Source organism: Sturnus vulgaris, chromosome 4 (assembly GCF_052056855.1).
Source record: "Sturnus vulgaris isolate bStuVul1 chromosome 4, bStuVul1.hap1, whole genome shotgun sequence".
Lineage (NCBI taxonomy): Eukaryota > Metazoa > Chordata > Aves > Passeriformes > Sturnidae > Sturnus > Sturnus vulgaris.
In genome coordinates, this window is record NC_142246.1 from 29537485 (window position 1) to 29557806 (window position 20322).

A 20322-nucleotide genomic window follows, 5' to 3' on the forward strand; every position below is an offset into this window, starting at 1 on the left:
TTTAAAGAAAAGCTGAAGTTCTGAGTTATTATATTCTGAACAGGAATGTGTTGCTCTTTTATTACTGTTGTTTTTTCAAATGTACCTGGAGAAGTAGAATGCCTTTTGCTCCAGTAATGGTCAAGGTCACAGCAAAAAATGAGGAACTAAATTCTGAGAAACTACAGAACTTTTTGCTTCTTATTGTTCTGGGAGGATGGATTTGTTTTCTGAAAACTTTATGGCAAAAAGTCATTGGCACTGTCTTCAACTAGCTTTGGCCAGTTGGTGACTGATTAGGTAACTTTAAAATCAGTCTAATAATACTGTAGAAATAGTAATACAAGCAGGGAAACTAAGCAGTGTTGCGAGCGTATTGGATGAAAAATAAAGCAATTGTTGTTTCCTTTGTTTGTATATAGAGAAGCATTGGAAGTGATTCTCAAGGCCGGGCAACGGCTGCTAATAACAAACGTCAACTTAATGAAAACAAAAAGCCATTCAACTTCCTGTCACTGCAGATTAACACTAACAAAAGCAAAGATCCTGCCTCAGGTTCCCAAAAGAAGGAAAGTGGGGTATCAGCGCCATGTAAAGAGTTGTTTGGAGCTGCTCTAAGCAAGGATTTCTTGCAAAATTGTCAAGTGTCTGCTCAAGAAGATGCAAGGGGAGAGCAAGCAATGGATAGTAGCCAGGTATTTACACTACCTATCAAGTCTACAAAATACTGACTCTTAATCTTCAGTGCTGCTTTCTAAATTTCTTCAAAGTATAAATCTTTATTGGAAATATTTTGCTTCCTGCTCTTCTGAAACTTGAAGAAAATGTGAAACCAAACTTAAGCATCTACTATTCTTTAGAAATTTACTTGTTGGTAACAAAAGTAATAATAATTTTCATTTTAGAGGTTGGTTCCCTTTTATATGGTTCCAGAAAGTGCTCTCACAGTTGACTATTTTCGTATATTGATGAGCTCAGTTGTGTTTTAGCCTGTGTTGACCAGAAGCCCTGTGTTTCAGCCTTGCAACTGCCCGCATGCATAAATCTGTCCTTACAAAGGCTGTTGACTTTTAACCGCTTGTGGGAGAGTGCTCGTAGGAGTGAAAGTACTAACATGAGCCCCGTTCGTGACTCCTTTGCTGTTGCTGTCACTGTGTCTTGTGCATTGAATACGTTGCAGTTGTAGCTGAATGCATTCAGTAACCTCAGTGTCTTTGCAGATTGTGAGCAGACTAGTTCAGATTCGCGACTATATTGCTAAGGCCAGCTCCATGCGGGATGATCTTGTAGAGAAAAATGAAAGATCGGCCAATGTTGAGCGTTTATCACACCTTATAGATGACCTTAAAGAGCAGGAGAAATCCTATCTGAAATTTTTGCAAAAGATGCTTGTAAGTTGGAGAACATAATATTTGTTTCTGCACTGTAAGCTTTTTTTAGGAGTTGACCGTTTATGTTTTGATGGTGCTACTGAGGGTGTTGATTTTGGTATGTAGTACCTTCCATAATTCATTTTTACTGCCCCCTTATATAGCTTTTGATTTGTGCCAATGAAATATTTCAGGCTAGAGAAAATGAGGAGGATGATGTTCGGACTGTAGATTCAGCTGTGGGATCTGGTTCTGTAGGTGAGAGCACATCGCTAAACATTGATGTGCAGTCTGAGGCTTCAGATACCACGGTAAGCTGCCTTCTAGTAATTAAGGTAGAAATGAGAGCTTTATTTTGGTTTTTTTAATGGGTCTTATTAGTGTCATAATCTCATTTCAGTTAAAAAATAGTAAATCCCCAGGCACTCCATTCAGCAGGTGTCCATTCATGGGTGGATTTATTTTTTTAATATGAGAAAAAAGTAATGATTCTGTCATAACAAGTCTGAAGAATCTTTTAAATCTTTATTCTTTTTTCAAAGTACAATAAAGAATTAAATGTGTGCTTTGGTAGAGAATTCACTGATTTGATTAGGAAGAAATACCTTTCTATGCAATTTTTCATCTCTAGGTTTTTTTCTGTTAGTGGAGAAAACTTGGGTGTTGGGAGGGTTAGAAATGTGTCCTTAGTGGGCTATTGTCCAAGCATCTTTCTAGAGATATGATAGAAGTATTGACCTAACACTGAAGTTTCTCTCATTTCTTGGAAAGATGGGCTTCTCTTTAGAAAATGTATTCTGAATTTTGTGCTGAGACAAACAGTCCAATCTTCCTTTCTATTTATAAAAACTTTATTTTTAACATGCTAAACATCCTGTAGTAGATACAAAAGCGTTTTAATAACTTAAATTTTGTGTCTTCTGTTCTATTACACTGAGGAAAAGTACCAGAGAGCAGGTACTCTTTCTGACCAGTTAGCACATTGAATGTCTTGTGGATAAAGAGAATTTACCTGCTTGGAAATAAAACAGTTAAAACATTAAGAAGCTTTTGTAATTATTTTTAGCTTTATAAGAACTCTTTCTATCCCTGTAAAGAAATAAATTGATAGACATTGAAAATGCACTTTTAACTTAAATTAAATTTGAAAAATTCAGATAAAGACAGGTATGTTTTTAAAGAGGTATCCATGTGAACTTGCATTTGTCTTAATATTTGCAAAATTTGCAGTTAAGGTTTTTGTTTAGCTCTTAATCTTGCATCTAAGCTCTCTTTACATGCATCTTGAATATTTTACATGCAGAGTGCATACTCCTGGTTGTATAATGTTGATTGCTATATGGAGCTTTATTGTTATGCAAATTCTAAGAATTACTAAAAATGTCTTTACTCTTTAGTAGATGTTATTGCATACTATTTTCATTATTTGACAAGATAAAGTGGGTAGGTTTGTAACTTAAAAATGCATGCTAAGTTGGAGCGCATTTTCAAAATCTAACATACTAAACTATTCAATATAGGAGGTATCTTTTAGTTTGAGTTGTCGGCCCCGCATTGAGGACAAACTAGGGAATTCAGCTTCACGAGAACAGGTTACAGACATTGATGTTACACCAAGCCCTAAAGGGAAAAGTGAGAGAGCTGCTCTGAATGACAGGGAAATCTGGCATTGTGGGATTAATAGCCAGGATCATGGATTGCTTTCAAAGGTACACTTCAAAATGTTACTTTAGCCTCAAATAGGGTTTATACAGGTTTATTCCTCCTCCCCCAATCTCCCTTGTTAATTGCTTCAAATGTGCTTGTTAGTTGCAGTGATTATTCCCACTGGATTGCTCATCTGTATCCAGCTGTCTTTTCACTGAATTAATCTTCTTTGCCTGGAATATTTTTTATTTGAATAGAAATGTTTCACAACTTTTTCTTCTGAATTGTTAGCATTGACAGTTAGCACTGATGTAACTCTGTATAGCAGGTACTGTGATTTTATGTAGATCATCTTTCTAAGTTTTGTTGTTACTTTCTTGGGAAAACATATTGTAAACGTGACTTTCAGACACTTTCCCTGGTTACACTAATATGCCAATGCATATTTAAACTAGTACCAAATACAGAAAACGAATTGGAAATTAGTAGCCTCAACTTGTTCCACAGATATTTTTCTTTAGCTGTTGATACAAATATTTGGTTGGAAGGGGGAAGACTTTCAAGGGGTGCAGTGTCTAAAACGTCTTTTTTTACCCATTATGAGCTTTTCTGTATCTTTGTCCTCTTTGTTATTTAACTTTTAAAAGGTCTTAAATTCAATCATTTTTTCTCCTAAAATAAAATACTTAAATTTTTTGTCAAGCTTACTAGTCTAAATGTAGAACTAAGTTTGAAAAAATTTTTAATGCCATGAACTCAAGCAAATCTGGTACTTTAGATGAAGCCTGGATTATTTAATGGATGAGTGAGACTGAGACACATACCCTTGTTTCCCTTCTTCCTCTTGTTCCTGCCTATGCTGATTTCAGTGTGTGATCTATTTTGACTCTACTCTGCTATTTATATGAAAGTTGACAGTTTAACAGCAATCATCAGTGTGAGTTGCAGTGCAACTTTTAGTGACCCTTTGAAGAGTGTAGAATTCTGGATGTTTTCAGCTTTCTCTGCTGGAAAATTGAGCATTCCTTAGTACCCAGAACTAATTAATAAGATGCCTGCTTCTGTTCTGACATTTGATGCAGAGTATTTGGACTGAATTTTCTTTAGAAATTTAATACTATGTGGATAGAAGATTATGCTTTCATGTTAGTAGTGTTCTTTGTAAATGCTTGTTATTTTCCTGATTTAATCTGCGAAGTTCGATAATGCACCTTCCAACAAGATCAGGATCTTAACTCTGGATGTGTCATTAAAATACTTAATTTGAGTAAAAATTTTGATGCAAATCTGCAGCTCCTAATTAGCATAGGATGAGGAAAATAACTGAGTTTTAATATATTTTAACTGGGGTAGGGAGGTCAGCATGCTTTCATTCTTTTCATTATAGGTTAGAAAAGAGTTACTGCGTAAATCTGCCTAAAACATTCTGCTGAAAATTGTAGAGATTTTAGGCCAGTAAATCGATTTGGGTCTTATGTTTTATATAGCTCCATGATATAATACCTTATCTCGCTTACCTTTAGCAGTCTTAAAGGTTAATATCCTCTGTTATGATTTAAAAGATGGAGGCTTTGGGTTAGTCTTTGGGTCATATTAGGGCAGCTGACTGGCTTTGTAAAGAAAACTTAAACCCTCAGGAGCTATAAACACATCTTGGCTTCTTCCTATTGGATGTCTGAAGTTTTTAATAAAGGACTATCAGAAAGGTGAAGCTGTTTGAATTTTACTTTTTTCCATTAACCAAGCTGTTCATTTGTATGCAAGTTGGGCTTGCTTTGAAACTTCGTTTACTAGTTCTTAACAGATAAATGGTTGTAGTTATGGTAATGTTGCTCCATCTCTTACAGGCCAGAGATCCTCAACAGGAAGCTAAAGAGGAGTTGGAGAACTTGAAGAAACAGCATGATTTATTGAAAAGGATGCTGCAACAGCAGGAGCAATTAAAGGCTCTTCAAGGAAGACAGGCAGCTCTTCTTGCTTTGCAGCATAAAGCAGAGCAAGCCATTGCTGTCCTGGATGATTCTGGTATGTGGAATGATGGTGTCTCAACTTACATCATGTTAGCATGCTGACTGAATGACTAAAGCTGGAATTGTGAAATACACGTTAAAAAGGTGGTTTTTTTTACTGCAAAGCCTCCGTTTCTGAAGAGTTGACAGTGTAACATTGTAAAACGATGTGTCATTTAAAAACCCAGAGCTTATTACTGCGGTTTACCTGTAAGAATCCTAAAAGCGTGGATTTTTCTCGTAAGAATTGATCTATGCAATGTTGAGATTCAAATTCAACTTACGGCAAAATGTTTTCAAAATTTGAAAACTGTGAAACTTTACTATGTGTATAATGAACTCATAATCTCTGGGGAAAATAGAGGATATTTGTGCTTGATTTTTCTTATGAACTGTTGGTTTGTATTTGGAGGGAAATAGGAAGAATTATTTGAGTCTTTCAGCTGCTGCTTGCGTATTTAGTACTGCTTGAATGTGAACTTTGAGGCAGGGGAAAAACGCTTTCTTTTAAATTTATTTCTCTCATAAAGCTTTTTGAAGAAGAAACTTCCAAGACTCCATTTGCAGATGTAAATGTTGCAACTTACACCAATACGAAAGCTTGGTGTCCAGTTAATTTATTATTTTGAGAAAGTGAAATTACCTGCACTGTTGTTAATTTAGCTATATTAAATAATTGCAGTTTTATTCCTAATAAGTTTCTATCTGTCTTAGACAAATGGGTGGCTTTCATTTTGCCCTGACCTTTTTAGCAAAACACAGAACAAGCCTAAAGTCCCTTTGTATGGTCCTTTACAACGCAGCTCTGAGTTGTCTTGCTAGTATTTTTGTAGCAGAAGTCATCTTTTGAGAGTAAAGCTGGGGTAAAGGACACAAAATTAAAAATACATGCTGTATTTTTAGTCAGTATATTGATGTTGTTGTTAAATGACACATTTTTATTTCATTTCATGTGAAAAAATACTTATATTTTCCCCTTTTTCTATATGCCCAGTTGTAACAGAAACTACAGGTAGTGTTTCAGGAGTAAGTCTTACATCAGAACTGAATGAAGAATTGAATGACTTAATTCAACGCTTTCACAACCAACTTCATGATTCTCAGGTCAGTCCTGAGATTGTACTGTATAGATTTTGCCATTATCAGTTTTTATTCTATTTAGCAAGGCAGGTCAGTGTTTGTCTTGCTCATCTGTATGTACTTGCTAGTGAAGTTATCAGAGTTCTCCCCAAACTTGAAAACTCAGCAAACTTGAAAATTCTTAAGGGTTATTAGCTGACTGATCTATGCTTTGTGTCTCATGGATTTCCATGAAAGTCTAGAGAAGTAGTTTCTTTATTGCAATGTAATTATTAACTCAGTATATCGTTGGGATGTCATTAGAGTGTTTTCAGTATATTTCCCTTTATAATATGTTTTGGTTTGATGTTGATTCTGGTGTTCTGTATAGAAAGCCCATAAGAAAGCTTTTTGTTTCTTACAATTTATTTACCTTTTTTTTGTAGTACTCTGAATAAAATGGAATTATTCTTTTTAGACGCAGTCTGTGCCTGACAATAGAAGGCAAGCAGAAAGCCTTTCACTTACCAGAGAGATTTCACAAAGCAGAAACTCTTCAATGTCTGAACACCAGTCAGATGAAAAGGCACATCTTTTTAACAAGATGCGAATGTTGCAGGGTAAAAAGCAAAAAATGGACAAACTATTAGGAGAACTTCATACACTTCGTGACCAACATCTAAATAACTCTTCCTGTAAGTCAGTATAGACAGAATTGTATTTTTGTCATGAATAAAATGTTTTAAATGTGCATGTTTGTAACATTGTCTTTCAGATTGCAATTCGTCAGTGAAATGCTGGTGATTAAAGCCGTGCTGGGGCAATATTAATATAAATGATTTTTAATGCTGTAGAAGTTTCTGTCTTAATGAAGAACTCTTCAAGTAATGATGATGAGTGTCTATTAGCACTTTGGTTTATAACATTGAAGTTGACTGATTTGAGGATGTGGTGGGTTTTTTTCTTCAAGGCTTGTCTGTGAACATCTGGCTTGTGAAAAAAAGTGCCATATGAGCTTGAGCTCTGTGTATTTTTGTCACAGTACATCGGCATTTGTGTTCTTGGCACTTCCATGTGTTAGTAGCTTTATGGCAATATGGCTTTACTCCCCCTCTGTCAAAAGGCTTTCATGTGCACTCGTGGCAGGGACTTCAATCAAAGGCCATTCTAGAGAGCCTTACCTGTCTGACTGGACTAGAGCTTTGGCCTTTTATTTTAATGGCTTTGTGCTCTCCTTATTGATGCAGACCCATCCACTTGCTGCTCTTGCTCTCTGTTTCTAGCAGTGCATTTGTACTGGTGAAATTTGTCCTGTAGCTGGAAACTTCTGAGGGGTGATCCCAGCATATTCTAGTTATCATTGAGAAATGAGGCCTTGAAGCATGCACTTGGAAAACGACATGCTGATTAAATAGTTACATTACCACAATTCTTCTCTATGTATTTAATGCATATAATATCAACATATTTGGATATGATTTCACATAGCTGGAAGAAGCAAACATCCAGTTTGTTTTACACCTAATAGACAAAAGAGGTTAGTAGAGGTAAAAAATTTGCTAGGATTTTCCTTTTAATCAAAATTCTAAAACATTTAATTTCTTATAAAAAAAGCAATGCAGCCTTAAGTAAACCCTTAAAAAAACTCAGTGGGCAGATTCACAGCGTGAAAGCCTCTACTACTGACATTTGGTAAAGCTAAAAAGGGAATAACAGAAATCTTGTTTACAAAAGCTTCCTTTATTACTCACTGCCTATTGACATTGCATGCAACAAAATGTAAGAAAAGAGCTTTTGTTTTGCTAAGGAAAGAAGTTATTAACTGCTGTTTTGTCTATTGGTCATGTTTTCTGTCGTTATTTTAATATAATTCAGTTAAGCTTATTCCTTATTACAAATTGCTCACATAAGCTGTATTTCTTTTCTGTAGTTTTTCCTGCTTCAGGTTCTCCTCAAAGGAGTGTTGATCAAAGAAGTACAACTTCAGCTGCTTCTGGTCCTGTAGGCATAGTAACTGTAGTCAATGGTGAATCAAATAGTCTGGCATCTGCTCCCTATCCTCCTGATTCCCTGGTTTCTCAAAATGAGAGTGAAGAGGATGAAAATCTAAATCCAACAGAAAAGCTTCAGTAAAAGTTCTTCAATTTTTTTTTTTCACCATTTGCTTTAGTAATTTGGAGTGCTACTTTTTTAAGAAGTTTTGTGTTAAATAATTATTTCCATTTATTGATCTACCTAATTTAGTATTACAGACTACTTAATAAGCAATCTAATACAGCTAACTGAATTCAGTGATTCAAGTGGAAAGTTCTTATAACTTGGAAACTGGCAGTAAACTCTAAGAACTTTCAAGTATATATTTTCTTTATAACTCTACATAGATTGGCTTAATATGGCAAAACAGATTAAATACTCTTTATTTTTCCTCCTCAGGAAGCTAAATGAGGTTCGTAAGAGACTGAATGAGTTACGTGAGTTAGTTCACTACTATGAGCAGACATCTGATATGATGACAGATGCTGTGAATGAAAACACTAAGGAGGAGGAAGAAACAGAAGAATCAGAAAGTGATTCTGAACATGAGGATCCACAGCCTGCTACAAACATTAGGTTGTTGTATTTTTTGTTAATCCAAAAGTCTTTGTAGCCGAGTTGTTGCTTCAAGAAACCTGAAATACGTTATTTGAGTCAACCAGAAGTAACTTAAATCTGTGTTGATTACATTAACAATTTTTTTTTTATTTGAGGGAACTATTATACAGACGTTTAATAATTATCTAATCATTGGTGCCTAATTTATTTAGGTTAGCGTAAATATTTAGAAAATCACTCTAAGACTTAAAAAATCTGTAATTCCTTTGGTTTAAATGCAGAATTATGTGTATGGAATTTCACTAATATACAGTCTTAGACTAAAGAACCCTTCGGTTTACAGAGGCATTTACAGCTGTAGTCTGGCACCTGTGTGCATTGAGGATCTTCACTTGGTAGAAATGAGCAGTCACTTAGCTATGCATCATGTAAAGCTTTTATAACGTAGACATATACCTGTAAGGCCTAATGTATTTTGGCAGATCTAGCAAGGGATAATTTAAAGATGCTTTCATTGTTTAAAAAAACCCAAACTGTTCTGTTGGAGAGATGCATAAGAAAAAATACCCAGTATCTGGACTGATTTTATATGGAATTGGAGTTTGTTTGTTTGTTTGTGGGTTTTGTTGGATTTTTTTTTTAGGGGGAGGGGTCAGAACACCCATTCCTAAAAAAACTAGGTAAAAAAAGGAGTAAAATTGTATACATAGTAGTTTTTTTAAAGTTATCATGAGTAATTTATTTTACCCTAGGAACCCTCAAGGAATCAGTAGCTGGAGTGAAATAAATAGCAACTCAAATGTACAGTGTGGAACTAATAATAGAGATGGAAGACATCTTAATACAGACTGTGAAATAAACAACCGATCTGCTGCTAATATAAGGACTCTAAAAATGTCTTCTGCTTTAGGTATGTTCTAAAATTTTCCAATAATTTTACTTCTTAGTGCAAATAACTCTGATAGCTGCACAGAGTTTGGGAAATCCTTGTTTGATGAGCAGAATATTTAAGAGCCTGATCATTAAGCTAATATTTTTCTAATGTCCAGTAATTACACTAATTACTTCAGAAGTTCAATAATGTGTCTTTGGTATTGTTTTGATTCCTCCTCTCCCTATTTCCAGACTGTCATAATAGGGAGAATGACAAACACCTTGATCTACCCCAAGGTGAAGATGATGAAGTGGAAGAAGATCGTGTTAGTGAAGATTCCTTATCTAGTCACAGAAGCAGCCTGGGTGACGCTGCTGGAGATGCAGAGTTTGAGCAGAAGATCAATAGGCTTATAGCTGCAAAACAGAAGCTTAGACAGTTACAAAACCTTGCTGCTATGGTGCAGGTACGTTACAAAGTTGTGCACAAAAATCTAGCATTTATTATTTAATGTAAGGTGTAACTTCTGTGAGGGAAAAACTGCTTAATGCAACATTTAAAGTGCTTATTTTTAGGCTAGGGAAAAGAGGTACTGTTTTTTGGGGGTTTTTGGGGGGGTTTTTTTGTTGTTTTTGTTGTTGTTGTTGGTTTTTTTTGTTTTTTTGTTTGTTTGTTTTTTTGGGTTTTTTTTTGTTTTGGTTTGGTTTGGGTTTTTTTGGTTTTTTTGTTTGTTTGTTTGTTTGTTTTAATTCAGGGGTGCTACTTTTGAAGTTCAGGGATTTTCTTGGAGGATGCTAGCCTAAGACAACAGTAGTCTTAATATTTAACCTTAGCATTGAATTACAAAATACAAACCAAAAAGTAGATCAGTGTTATTTTTTAAAATATTAGACATTTTTAAGATTGTAGTGAACTTCAACACGTTTAGGTTTTTGAACCCTAGGTTTTACAACATTGTTTAATCAATGAAAAACGTTTTTCATTAAAATCTTTGCATGTTGCAACATGTTTGACTTGCCGTATTTTGGTTTGTGTTTTATTTATTTCGAGAGTTTTGAAGGCCAGCTGTAAGTTGAAAGTGTTTTTTATTTAGAATATCTAAATGTCCCTTCAGAATGCTCACATTTGAGCACCATTTAATGTAGTGTCTGCATACTGAATACACATAGGTGTATCAGAAATGAAAAGGCTTTATGTGAGAACTTTAAAATCAAGCTCAGTTGGAACCTATGTTTTACAATAGCAACAGTATAAACACAATATTATGTTATTTCAACATAATACTCCTATCAGAAATTTCTCAGTATCTAGATCAGTGTTGTTTTTTATCATCACTATAGAGATGCTAACTGTGCAGTGGTGTAAATCTGAATTAGACATGATTCATCAGCTTCCGTAATAAATAACCTAATTAGTGGCATACCTTCAATCATATTTCCAAGGCTTGTTATGTACATGTACTCAGCAAAGATACAGTAGGTGTGTGAGCTGTTTCATTCTTGGTCACCAGTGATCTCTCCTGTTCAACAGAATCTTTATGAAGAATGATCACACTGGATAAAAAAAGCAGCAGTGGCTACAGCTTTCATATTTTCAATTTGAAAAATCAAAATACAGAAATTATGAAAAAAATAAAAGTAGAATAGAGAACCTTTAGGACTTTCTCCAAAATACTTTAGATTTCCAAGAGTACTTTTGTTATTAAGTTGTTAATAATATTTAATTTCACTGACTGCAGTACATAAGCAGTCTTGTTCACATCAGTCTCCTTCTCTTCCTCCTTCTGCCTCCCCTGTTGTTTCTTCATATGCTTCTGTCCACTGAGTCACAGGCGAGTGGTTTATGCTTCCAGAATAAGACAAATTATTTGCATTTATAGTGGAAGTTTCAGTAGTTGAGGTTGAGCTAAATAACTTTAAGATAAATTGAGTTAATGAGAGAATTGAAAATCATGATGCCGTGGTGATAATAACTTCTCAGTTCTTGATTTGTACTAAAGATAAAGCTATTCAGAGTGATTAGTTTTGAAAAGACCAAACTAGACAAAATAGATTTGTTACATTTTTTAAATCAACCTGAAAGTAGTCTAACTGCCTTTCTGACATCCTGTTAGGATGATGATCCAGAACCTCAAGGAACAGTTGCAAATGCATCTAATATTGGTGACTTGTTGGGTGAGATGGAAGAGACAAAGCAACAACCAAATAATGTCCGAGCAAGTTCCAACAAGTTAAAAAAAGATGCACGACTAAATGAAAAAGCAAGGTGAGCCTTTTTCAGAGGATGGTAGAGCTGTGCTTTAGGCAACTTCTTGCCAAGTAACATGTGGATAACTTATTTACACAGAGAGAAGTTTTATGAAGCTAAACTTCAGCAGCAGCAACGGGAGCTTAAACAGTTAGAAGAAGAAAGAAGAAAACTGATGGAAATCCAGGAAAAAATTCAAGTGTTACAGAAAGCTTGTCCGGACCTTCAGGTAGGTAGAATGTGATTCTTTGCTGTCTTAAGATGTTGAGCAAAGGAACATAAAATACCTTGCTCGCTGTTTTTCCCTATGAAAATTGAAATAAACTTGAAATTGGTCGTACTTGTATACTGTAAACAGGTGGACTTTTAAACCTAGAGTTCTGCTTATGTCATTTACTTTTCAATGGTTCTTGTTCAGTGGTTGGTGTATCTTAATTTCAGTGTAGTTTGTCTTAAAAAGCCTTGATAGAGTCTTCAAAGATACAGAACCTTCTGTCTTATTTTTAGCCTGAAATTTGTCTGTCCATACTGGTCAGTCGCTGCTTCTTCACTTCTCTTAGTAGTCTTTTGCTGGTATTTTGGAACAATTCTGTGTCCTGTAAGAATGATCGAACACTTTGTTACGTTCTAACCTAACTCTACAGAGCTTTACTGTTTTTCATGGTCTTTGACAATTAACTTCTTTCTGTGAAGTGAGCAGTAAATTATCAACACAGTACATCTAGACCATTATATAATAATACTAAATTAAGTTTTGTTGATTCCTATCAAGTTTTGAAATAAACGTTTAGCTTTGATTCAGAAATCCTTTTCCCAGGATGCTGACTTTTTAGCCTCATAAAGCCTTAACTGTTTTGGGTTTTAACTGCAGGTAAGTTTTAGAAAGCTATTATGCTCTATTTTGCCATTTTGCTTTCTCTTTCAGTTGTCAGCTGGTCTGGGTAACTGTCCAGCAAATAGACAGACTTCACAAGTAACATCAACTCCTGCCATGAATGAGTGTAACACAGCTGGCAAGCCTTTATTTGAGTGTGGTGAATCTGTACCAGTAGGCAATGAGGTATTTCATACTTAATATACAGTAACTTAAAAAGGGTTTAGAAAGGAGAAGTTTCAGGTTGCCTGGACAAGTTTTAATTAGATGGCTTGGGAAGTGGAGTAGTAGCTATTTTAACAAAGCATGTATAACTTCTTTATTTCATAAACTGGAAATAAGGAAATTCTGACTTGAACTAGCAAGACATTTTCCCCAAAGTATAGCACTTATTACTAAATATTAATATGAAATTTGAATTAGTTTTGAATTTTTACCATGAGCATTTGATAATGTATACTGATAATGTATACTGATATTTGATAATGTATACTGTATACGGATCATCCTTGGAGAAAATTATGAAAGTACTTATTGAAACCTGATTTATCCTTGCTCTGCCTTCACCTTTTTCCCTGAAATTGTCTTTAATAATGATCTTGATATTACTTATTCTTTCTTGAAATTGTGCTAGCATTATATTCTAATTCTTCCATTTTACTGCAAGCAGTTATGGTCTGAAATGAGAAGACATGAGATTTTAAGAGAAGAATTGCGACAGAGAAGAAAGCAACTTGAAGCTTTAATGGCTGAAGATCAGAGAAGGAGAGAGCTCGCAGAAACAATATCTACTGTTGCTGCATCTGTTAAAAGTGAAGGGTCTGAAGCTCGCTGTACTCCACAGCAGAGCAGGACTGAAAAGTAAGAGCGAAAGTTATTCTGTATTAAGCAATGGATGCTTCTGTTGTTTAGTGGGATGTCATTGTTGGGGAAAGTTTCCTGTGTTCACCTGAGCAGTGAATATGATGATTTAACAGAACAAGAAATTAATTTCTTGACTTGTAAAGTGACTATTATTTAGCAACTTGGCAGTTTTATGGGTTTTCCCAGCAGATTTAGTCTCTCCTGTTCTACCAGTGGGGGAAAGAATCACCTAAGAAGAAGAAAATGCATAGAAAATGCCAAATGACAGAGTAATTTTTTTTCATCTTTACTCATTTTATAGCATAGTAAAGTAATGCATTTCCAAAACAGACATTAATTTCATTAATCTGTCCCAGTATTAGAAGCAGAATGCAAGTTCACATTAGTGAGAATCACAGAATCAGCTGGGTTGGAAAAGACTTTGAGGGTAGAGTCCAACCTATGACCTGACACCACCTTGCCAATGAGACACTGACTGCCACATCCAGTTTTTTCTAAAATGCCTTCAGGGACGGTGACTCTACCACCTCCCTGGACAGCCCATTCCGATGCCCGGTCACTCTGCGAAGAATTTCTTCCTAATGTCCAAGCCTAAACCTTCCCTGACTCAGCTTAAGACTGTCATCACATGCTGTCACTGGTTGCCTGGGAGACGAGGCTGACCCCCACCTGGCTACAGCCTCCTTTCAGGCAGTTGTAGAGAGCAATAGGGTCTCCCCTAAAACTCCTCCAGACTAAACAACCCCAGCTCTCTCAGCCACTCCCCATAGGCCTTGTGTTCCAGACCCCTCACCAGCCTTGTTGCTCTTCTTTGGATATGCTCCAGCATGTCAACATCCTTCCTAAACTGAGAGGCCCAGAACTGGACACTGCACTCAAAGTACGTCCTCAACCTGTGCCAAGTACAGGGGAAGAATCACTTGCCTGGTCTTGCTGGCCACATTATTCCTGATAGAGATTGCTCTTGGCCTTCTTGGCCATTTGGGCACACTGCTGGCTCATGTTCAGAATGGTTTAACTTTTTGGAGCAGCTTGATTAATTGCAGATAGACTTGCAATTATCAACAGATCGTTTTAATAATTCATCATAAACTTGAAAAGAAAATATTATTTTTCCAAACCTCCCCTTTTCTCCCTGACCCTGCAATGTTCACTAGGACAATGGCTACCTGGGGAGGTTCTACCCAGGGTGCCCTAGAGGAAGAAAATGGAGATGAAGACGGTTACCTCTCTGATGGAGTTGGTCAGGCAGAAGAAGAGGAAGAAGATGCATCAAGTTTGAATGACAGTTTCTCTGTTTATCCCAATAACAACATACCAGAAAATGCCTATTTTGTTAAAGGAAACAAAGATAGGTTAGTAGCGTTATTTGTTGATCTAATGCTTGTCTGGGTATATTTGGAAGAGGATGGAAGAAGCATTGCATTAACTACAGGGCATCCTTACAGCAAAGGAAAATAAATTTCTGCTTCTTAGGGAGCTGTGTGTAGTGACAGTTTCTTGTCTGCGTCTGAGTAGCTGCAATGCATATAACTGATTTGGTGATTTCTTTTGTTTTCAGTCTTACTAAAAGTCTGCCATTGAGCTCTCTAGTTGTATGGCAGTAGCTCCTCGTGTTCCCGTTTATTTTTAATCAGCTTAAAAGATAACCAATCTGTATGAAATGTTTGCTGTGATATAGATCAGTCTCTTAAAAAATAGTAGTACAGAGACTTTAACTCTGAAATTTTTCCTTCTAAATTGCTGGCTTCTGTCGTTGTGAAAACTATTTCTTAATTATTGTGAATAATTTTAACTCTTGTTCATATCCTTCATATCCTTTGTGTGATTAAATGAAAATGCGATGTTAAAAATAATATACATATCTTCAGTTATTTCTTCTGGTTTGGGGACCAAAATAATTTTAGTAGATAGTGGGCTAATCAGCAGCTAGTCCTGTCAGTGTATTATGTTGGTGGCTTCTATTTTCATCAAGTACATGTTATAGAGCAGTAATGGAAAATACTAAAAACAAGACCCAGAGGCGTTCTTAGCCCTTTTTTGACAGTCACAGTCAGGTGGGAGGCTCCTATTTTCCATTTGTTGAGGATAATGTTGGATTGACAAAATGGCATGTGTGATTAGCTGGCATGTGCTGTGTGAGTTTTTTATGTACAACTTAAACATAATTAGAATAATGGAAGTATCATTAGTTGTTTGAATTGTCTGATTTTGTCCTCATTCTTCACGTTTTCCCAACCCAGGTGGAAAAATTGCCATCCCTTTTCAGCAGGTGGAAATTATCGTCCAGTATCTAAGGCCAGGCAACAACAAAACATAAGTATGCGGCGTCAGGAAAATTTTCGATGGATGTCTGAGCTTTCCTATGTGGAAGAGAAGGAACGATGGCAAGAGCAGATCAATCAGTTAAAGAAACAGCATGAATTTAGTGTCAGCATTTGTCAAACTTTGATGCAGGATCAGCAGGTAGATATGAAGAACAGTTATTTTGCTGTTCTTATTTGCCTTCTATTCTAACTCTTTCTAGCAATAGCTCCTGGATTTTGTAATTTGATCACTGTTACCTATTTTCTTTCCACAGACCCTCTCTTGCCTTCTACAGACTTTGCTTACAGGCCCCTATGGTATGATGTCAAATAATGTTGCATCTTCACAAATACATCTTATTATGCATCAATTAAACCAGTGTTACACTCAACTGACTTGGCAGCAGAATAATGTCCAAAGGTTTGTTGACTATATTAGTGCTTATCTATAGAATTTGAAATGCTTCAGTAACAGGAACATGGTTATGTGAATAAAAGATTACAGACAATGGTAAAATATGAGACTCTTGAACTTCTGAACTGATTACAAGCTTTTGAAGTTGTATGCAGCGTTTCTGACTTTATTTTCCCCAACACCTCTTTAACACCTTTAAAAGTACTTTTCTAGTAATCTTCATTGAAGAGAACCAAAAGTTGGCAAAAATCTGTTGCAATAGTTATTTTTTAATATGCTTTTATATTTGTAGTCTTCACTAGACTACCTGATAAGATTCTGAATTCTAATGGTAATATACAGCAAAAAAGCTTTTTGTCCTTTTTTAGTGTTTTGAGTTAGAATTTAGCTTCTTACATTCCATTTGGATGTACTACATTTGCCTTCTGAACAACAATATTTTTTGAAAAAAGATGTAATAGTCATTTTAATTCATTGCATGAAAGTTAAAGCTCTTCGTCTCTGTTTAGTATTTGGTAAGTGTTACATAGGTGCTGTCCTCTTACACAAGTCTTAAAATTAATTTTAACCTCAGTTCTGTAAATACTTTTTATATTTGATTGTTTCTATTGAAGTTTTCAGCTTGCTTATTTCTTTATTAGCTAGTCAGTCTTTTTTTTTGTTCTGGCAAGGATGTTTAACCTGTGTATACATGACCACTAGTACAGAGCAGTTGATTTTAAACCAACTCAGGATTAAGTATAAGTAATTTTGTGGAGGGTTTTTAATTAGCCAAATAGAACACTTCTTTAAATACATTGCATGGTGTAGGTGAAATATTATGAAGCTCGAATTAGTTGAGTATAAATTTAGTTTTCCCATAATATTCTTTTTTCCCCCAAGTTGTTACTTTTTCTTATTTTCAAGGCTGAAACAAATGTTAAGTGATCTTATGCAGCAACAAGAACAAGAGAAACCATCACGAAAGGAGAGAAGCAGTAGTGCACCACCACCTCCATCTCCTGTTTTCTGTCCATTCAACTTCCCTCCACAACCTGTGAACCTCTTTAGTGTTCCAGGATTTAATAATTTTTCTTCCTTTTCTCCAGGTGAGTATTACTGTAGATATGAGAAGTAACATGAATTTCAAAAATTTACGTTTTCTCATTTAATTGAAATTGTAATGAGAAACTTAATGAAACTCTGTCACTTTTCCTTTTGAAATGGTCTTAAGCAGAAGTTTACTATTTATTGCTGAATAATTGCATATTTTTTACTTCAGTATGAAGAGCAAAACTCTCTCAGTATGAACTTATACTTGAAAATGCTCACTCCATGTAAAGTTTCAAATGTTCTTAATCCAACATATGAAAAGTAGTGTTTGAAGTTTTTACATACCTTCAGCAATCATTTCATAGTTGAAATTGTGTTCTAGGTGAACCATGTAATTGGAAGGTGGTACTTGGTAATTATTTCTGTTTTTCTTAGAACTTCAAACACTCATGTTTGTTATAAATGCCTGTAAATGGCACATGTTAACCAATTTTTGTTCCAATCAGAGTTATACAGTAACTGTTGACTTGGATACAGTATTCCTAATCTCTTTCTCTAATCTACTTATGCTGTTGAATTTGGAGGAAAAGAGTGTAGGTATTTTATTGTATAATTCAAAGTAAACAAAACTGTCTTAATATATTTAAGTCTTATTAGGAAACCAGGAAATAGGCATAGACCTAGATTAGAACTTTCAAATTGTCTATTTTCTGTTTGAGAACATTTTTAAAATTACATGGAACCTGCCCGGAAGAATAGTAACATTCAGTTTGCCACTTCCATAAACATTCTGATGTTAAAATTGAAGTAGTATGAATCTATGACTGCTTGAACCATTGGAATTTTCTTGTCAATTTGATGGTGATTGAAATATTGATAGTCTTTAGGCAGACAGAATTCTGCCTTTTTTTGGAAATGTTATTTTTACTTTCACTTTTAGGAGTTCTTTTACTGGAATTTGTTGAAGGACCTTCATCTCCACTGATGGAATTGTAGTATCTAGCAGTGTTCGAAACTTGCACTAAAGATAAATTCTGATCGTTTACAGTACTTTCAGGATGAAAACAGTTCTTGCTTACTTCCACACTATATTTTTGCTTTGTAATTTCATACTGCCACACAGTATGTCTCAAATTTGAATTTTACTACAAAAATAAATGAGGTAGGATCTTCTGACTCTCTTGTTTACTTAGTAGGTATTAACTATAATCCAGTGTTCCCGTCTGGTTTTGGAGATTTTGCACATAATATTTCACCACGCAGCAGTGAGCAGCAGGAGCAACAACATCCTCTAGATCAGAATACTTCCGGGAAAACTGAATATATGGCATTCCCCAAACCCTTTGAAAGCAGTTCCTCTAATGGAGCAGAAAAACAAAGGTATTTAATGTCAAAGTGTGGCTCTCCTTTAATAATTTCTCCTCCCTTTTCTAGGGCTTGTGGGAATTCATCATTCATTAAGGGAATTTATTGTCATAGAATTACAGTATGAGCTTTACTTTTATAACTTCTAGTTTAATTTCTTTCATTTTTTCAGTAGTGTTCTGCTTTTCTATATATTAATTAATGTATCATTTAATGAACATTTTAAAATGAAATCCAATCTTGGAGTGGTTTTTTAACACTATCTGTAGGTGGAGGAAGATTCTGTTTCTGTGGGATTGTTTTGAAACTGAGGTTTTTTGAGTAACTGGAGAATATAATTTCAGTGAATGCTTATTTTTTTGTGCTACTGTAGATTGTACTGAATGTTGCTTTAAGAAATGTTTTGACCTACGGTACTATTTGAGCACAGCAGTAGCTGCATAAATATATACTTGTTGAAACCAGAGATTCTTCTGTTTTCCATTTGGAAGAGTTCTCTGGAATTATCTATTTTTCCAATATTCATTTGATGTCTAAGTAACAAGGATAGATAATTTGCATTATTATAAACTGTTTGCCTGGTAATACATGATGTTTCTATCTAAGAGATTAGGTTATGTTATATTGAGGTTGGTCTGTGGGTCTTTTTTTTCTGACAGAAGGAATCATAGACAACCTGAAGAGGAAATGGAGAACAGAGCAATTTGGCTTGATGATAGCCAAGAAATGAAAAAAGATGATCAGTCTCAGCTGAATGCAGGTTTTGCAGTTTCAGTACAAAACATTGCTTCTGGTCATAAAAATCAGTGTGATACGAACAGGAGAAGAGAGTTTGATGAAGAGTCTTTGGAGAGTTTCAGTAGCATGCCTGATCCAATAGACCCAACTACTGTGACAAAGACCTTTAGATCTAGGAAGGCATCAGCACAAGCAAGCCTGGCATCAAAAGATAAAACGCCCAGATCAAAGAATAAGAGGAAGAGTTCTTCTCAGCTGAAAGGCAGAACTAAAAATACTGGTAGGTTGTAAAGGAATTTTGGACATTGCATTCCAGAGAATTTACTCTCCATGAATAGTAACTATAATAATGAAAATAAGTTATTGATATAATTTCATTTTATATAATACAACTATTTAAGGTTTTTTAGGATTTCAGTAAAGAGAAAATAAACAACCAATTGAGAGACCATTATTTAAAAGGATCATGGATGCAGATACGTGCAGATTTGAAGTAACAAGTAGAATCTTCTTCATTGTCTTCAAATGAATTTGCTGAAAAATATGCTTCATTAAAATTCTGAGAAGAGAGGGATAGTGCTAATTAGTATAGTAGTACTATTGAGGTTGCTGAGGATTTAGTGCTATTGTATGGATTCAATGTACAGAGGAAGATTTTTGTCTAGGAAACATCATTAGTATTTTACATCTTTAAGGGTGCCCTTGAACAATTTTTTTGAACTAATAAAAAGATTTTGTAAGTAGTTTCTTTATTATTTATTCCTCTTTATTTCCTCCCTTTAGGTTATGAAAGTGCAAGTGCTTCTAGTGTGTGTGAACCCTGCAAGAACAATAAAAGCAGACACTCTGATGATGTGGTTCATGCAAAGGTGTTCAGCAAAAGGAATCAGGAGCAATTGGAAAAAATAATTAAATACAGTAGATCTACAGAAATGTCTTCAGGTACTCTTT

The 20322-nt window shown here is 35.1% G+C and overlaps 1 protein-coding gene across 30 annotated transcripts in view; it reads left to right on the top strand.

The window, feature by feature from the left end:
• The window catches only part of PCM1 (pericentriolar material 1), a 40149-nt gene that overhangs the window by 5443 nt on the left and 14384 nt on the right, over positions 1-20322 (top strand). For 8 of the 30 annotated variants that reach the window (XM_088163441.1, XM_088163453.1, XM_088163462.1 and 5 more), the window contains exons 4-23: positions 402-674; positions 1200-1370; positions 4844-5021; positions 6000-6109; positions 6543-6759; positions 7995-8193; positions 8498-8677; positions 9409-9566; positions 9782-9996; positions 11644-11795; positions 11877-12006; positions 12703-12837; positions 13319-13512; positions 14673-14870; positions 15759-15981; positions 16097-16242; positions 17143-17324; positions 18462-18648; positions 19293-19651; positions 20155-20313. In XM_088163441.1, coding sequence (XP_088019567.1) covers positions 402-674; positions 1200-1370; positions 4844-5021; positions 6000-6109; positions 6543-6759; positions 7995-8193; positions 8498-8677; positions 9409-9566; positions 9782-9996; positions 11644-11795; positions 11877-12006; positions 12703-12837; positions 13319-13512; positions 14673-14870; positions 15759-15981; positions 16097-16242; positions 17143-17324; positions 18462-18648; positions 19293-19651; positions 20155-20313 — 3766 coding nt within the window. Of the gene's footprint in view, positions 1-401; positions 675-1199; positions 1371-1543; positions 1661-4843; positions 5022-5999; positions 6110-6542; positions 6760-7994; positions 8194-8497; positions 8678-9408; positions 9567-9781; positions 9997-11643; positions 11796-11876; positions 12007-12702; positions 12838-13318; positions 13513-14672; positions 14871-15758; positions 15982-16096; positions 16243-17142; positions 17325-18461; positions 18649-19292; positions 19652-20154; positions 20314-20322 lie in introns of all 30 variants that reach the window. The other 22 variants (XM_088163449.1, XM_088163450.1, XM_088163457.1 and 19 more) reach the window with 15 other exon arrangements.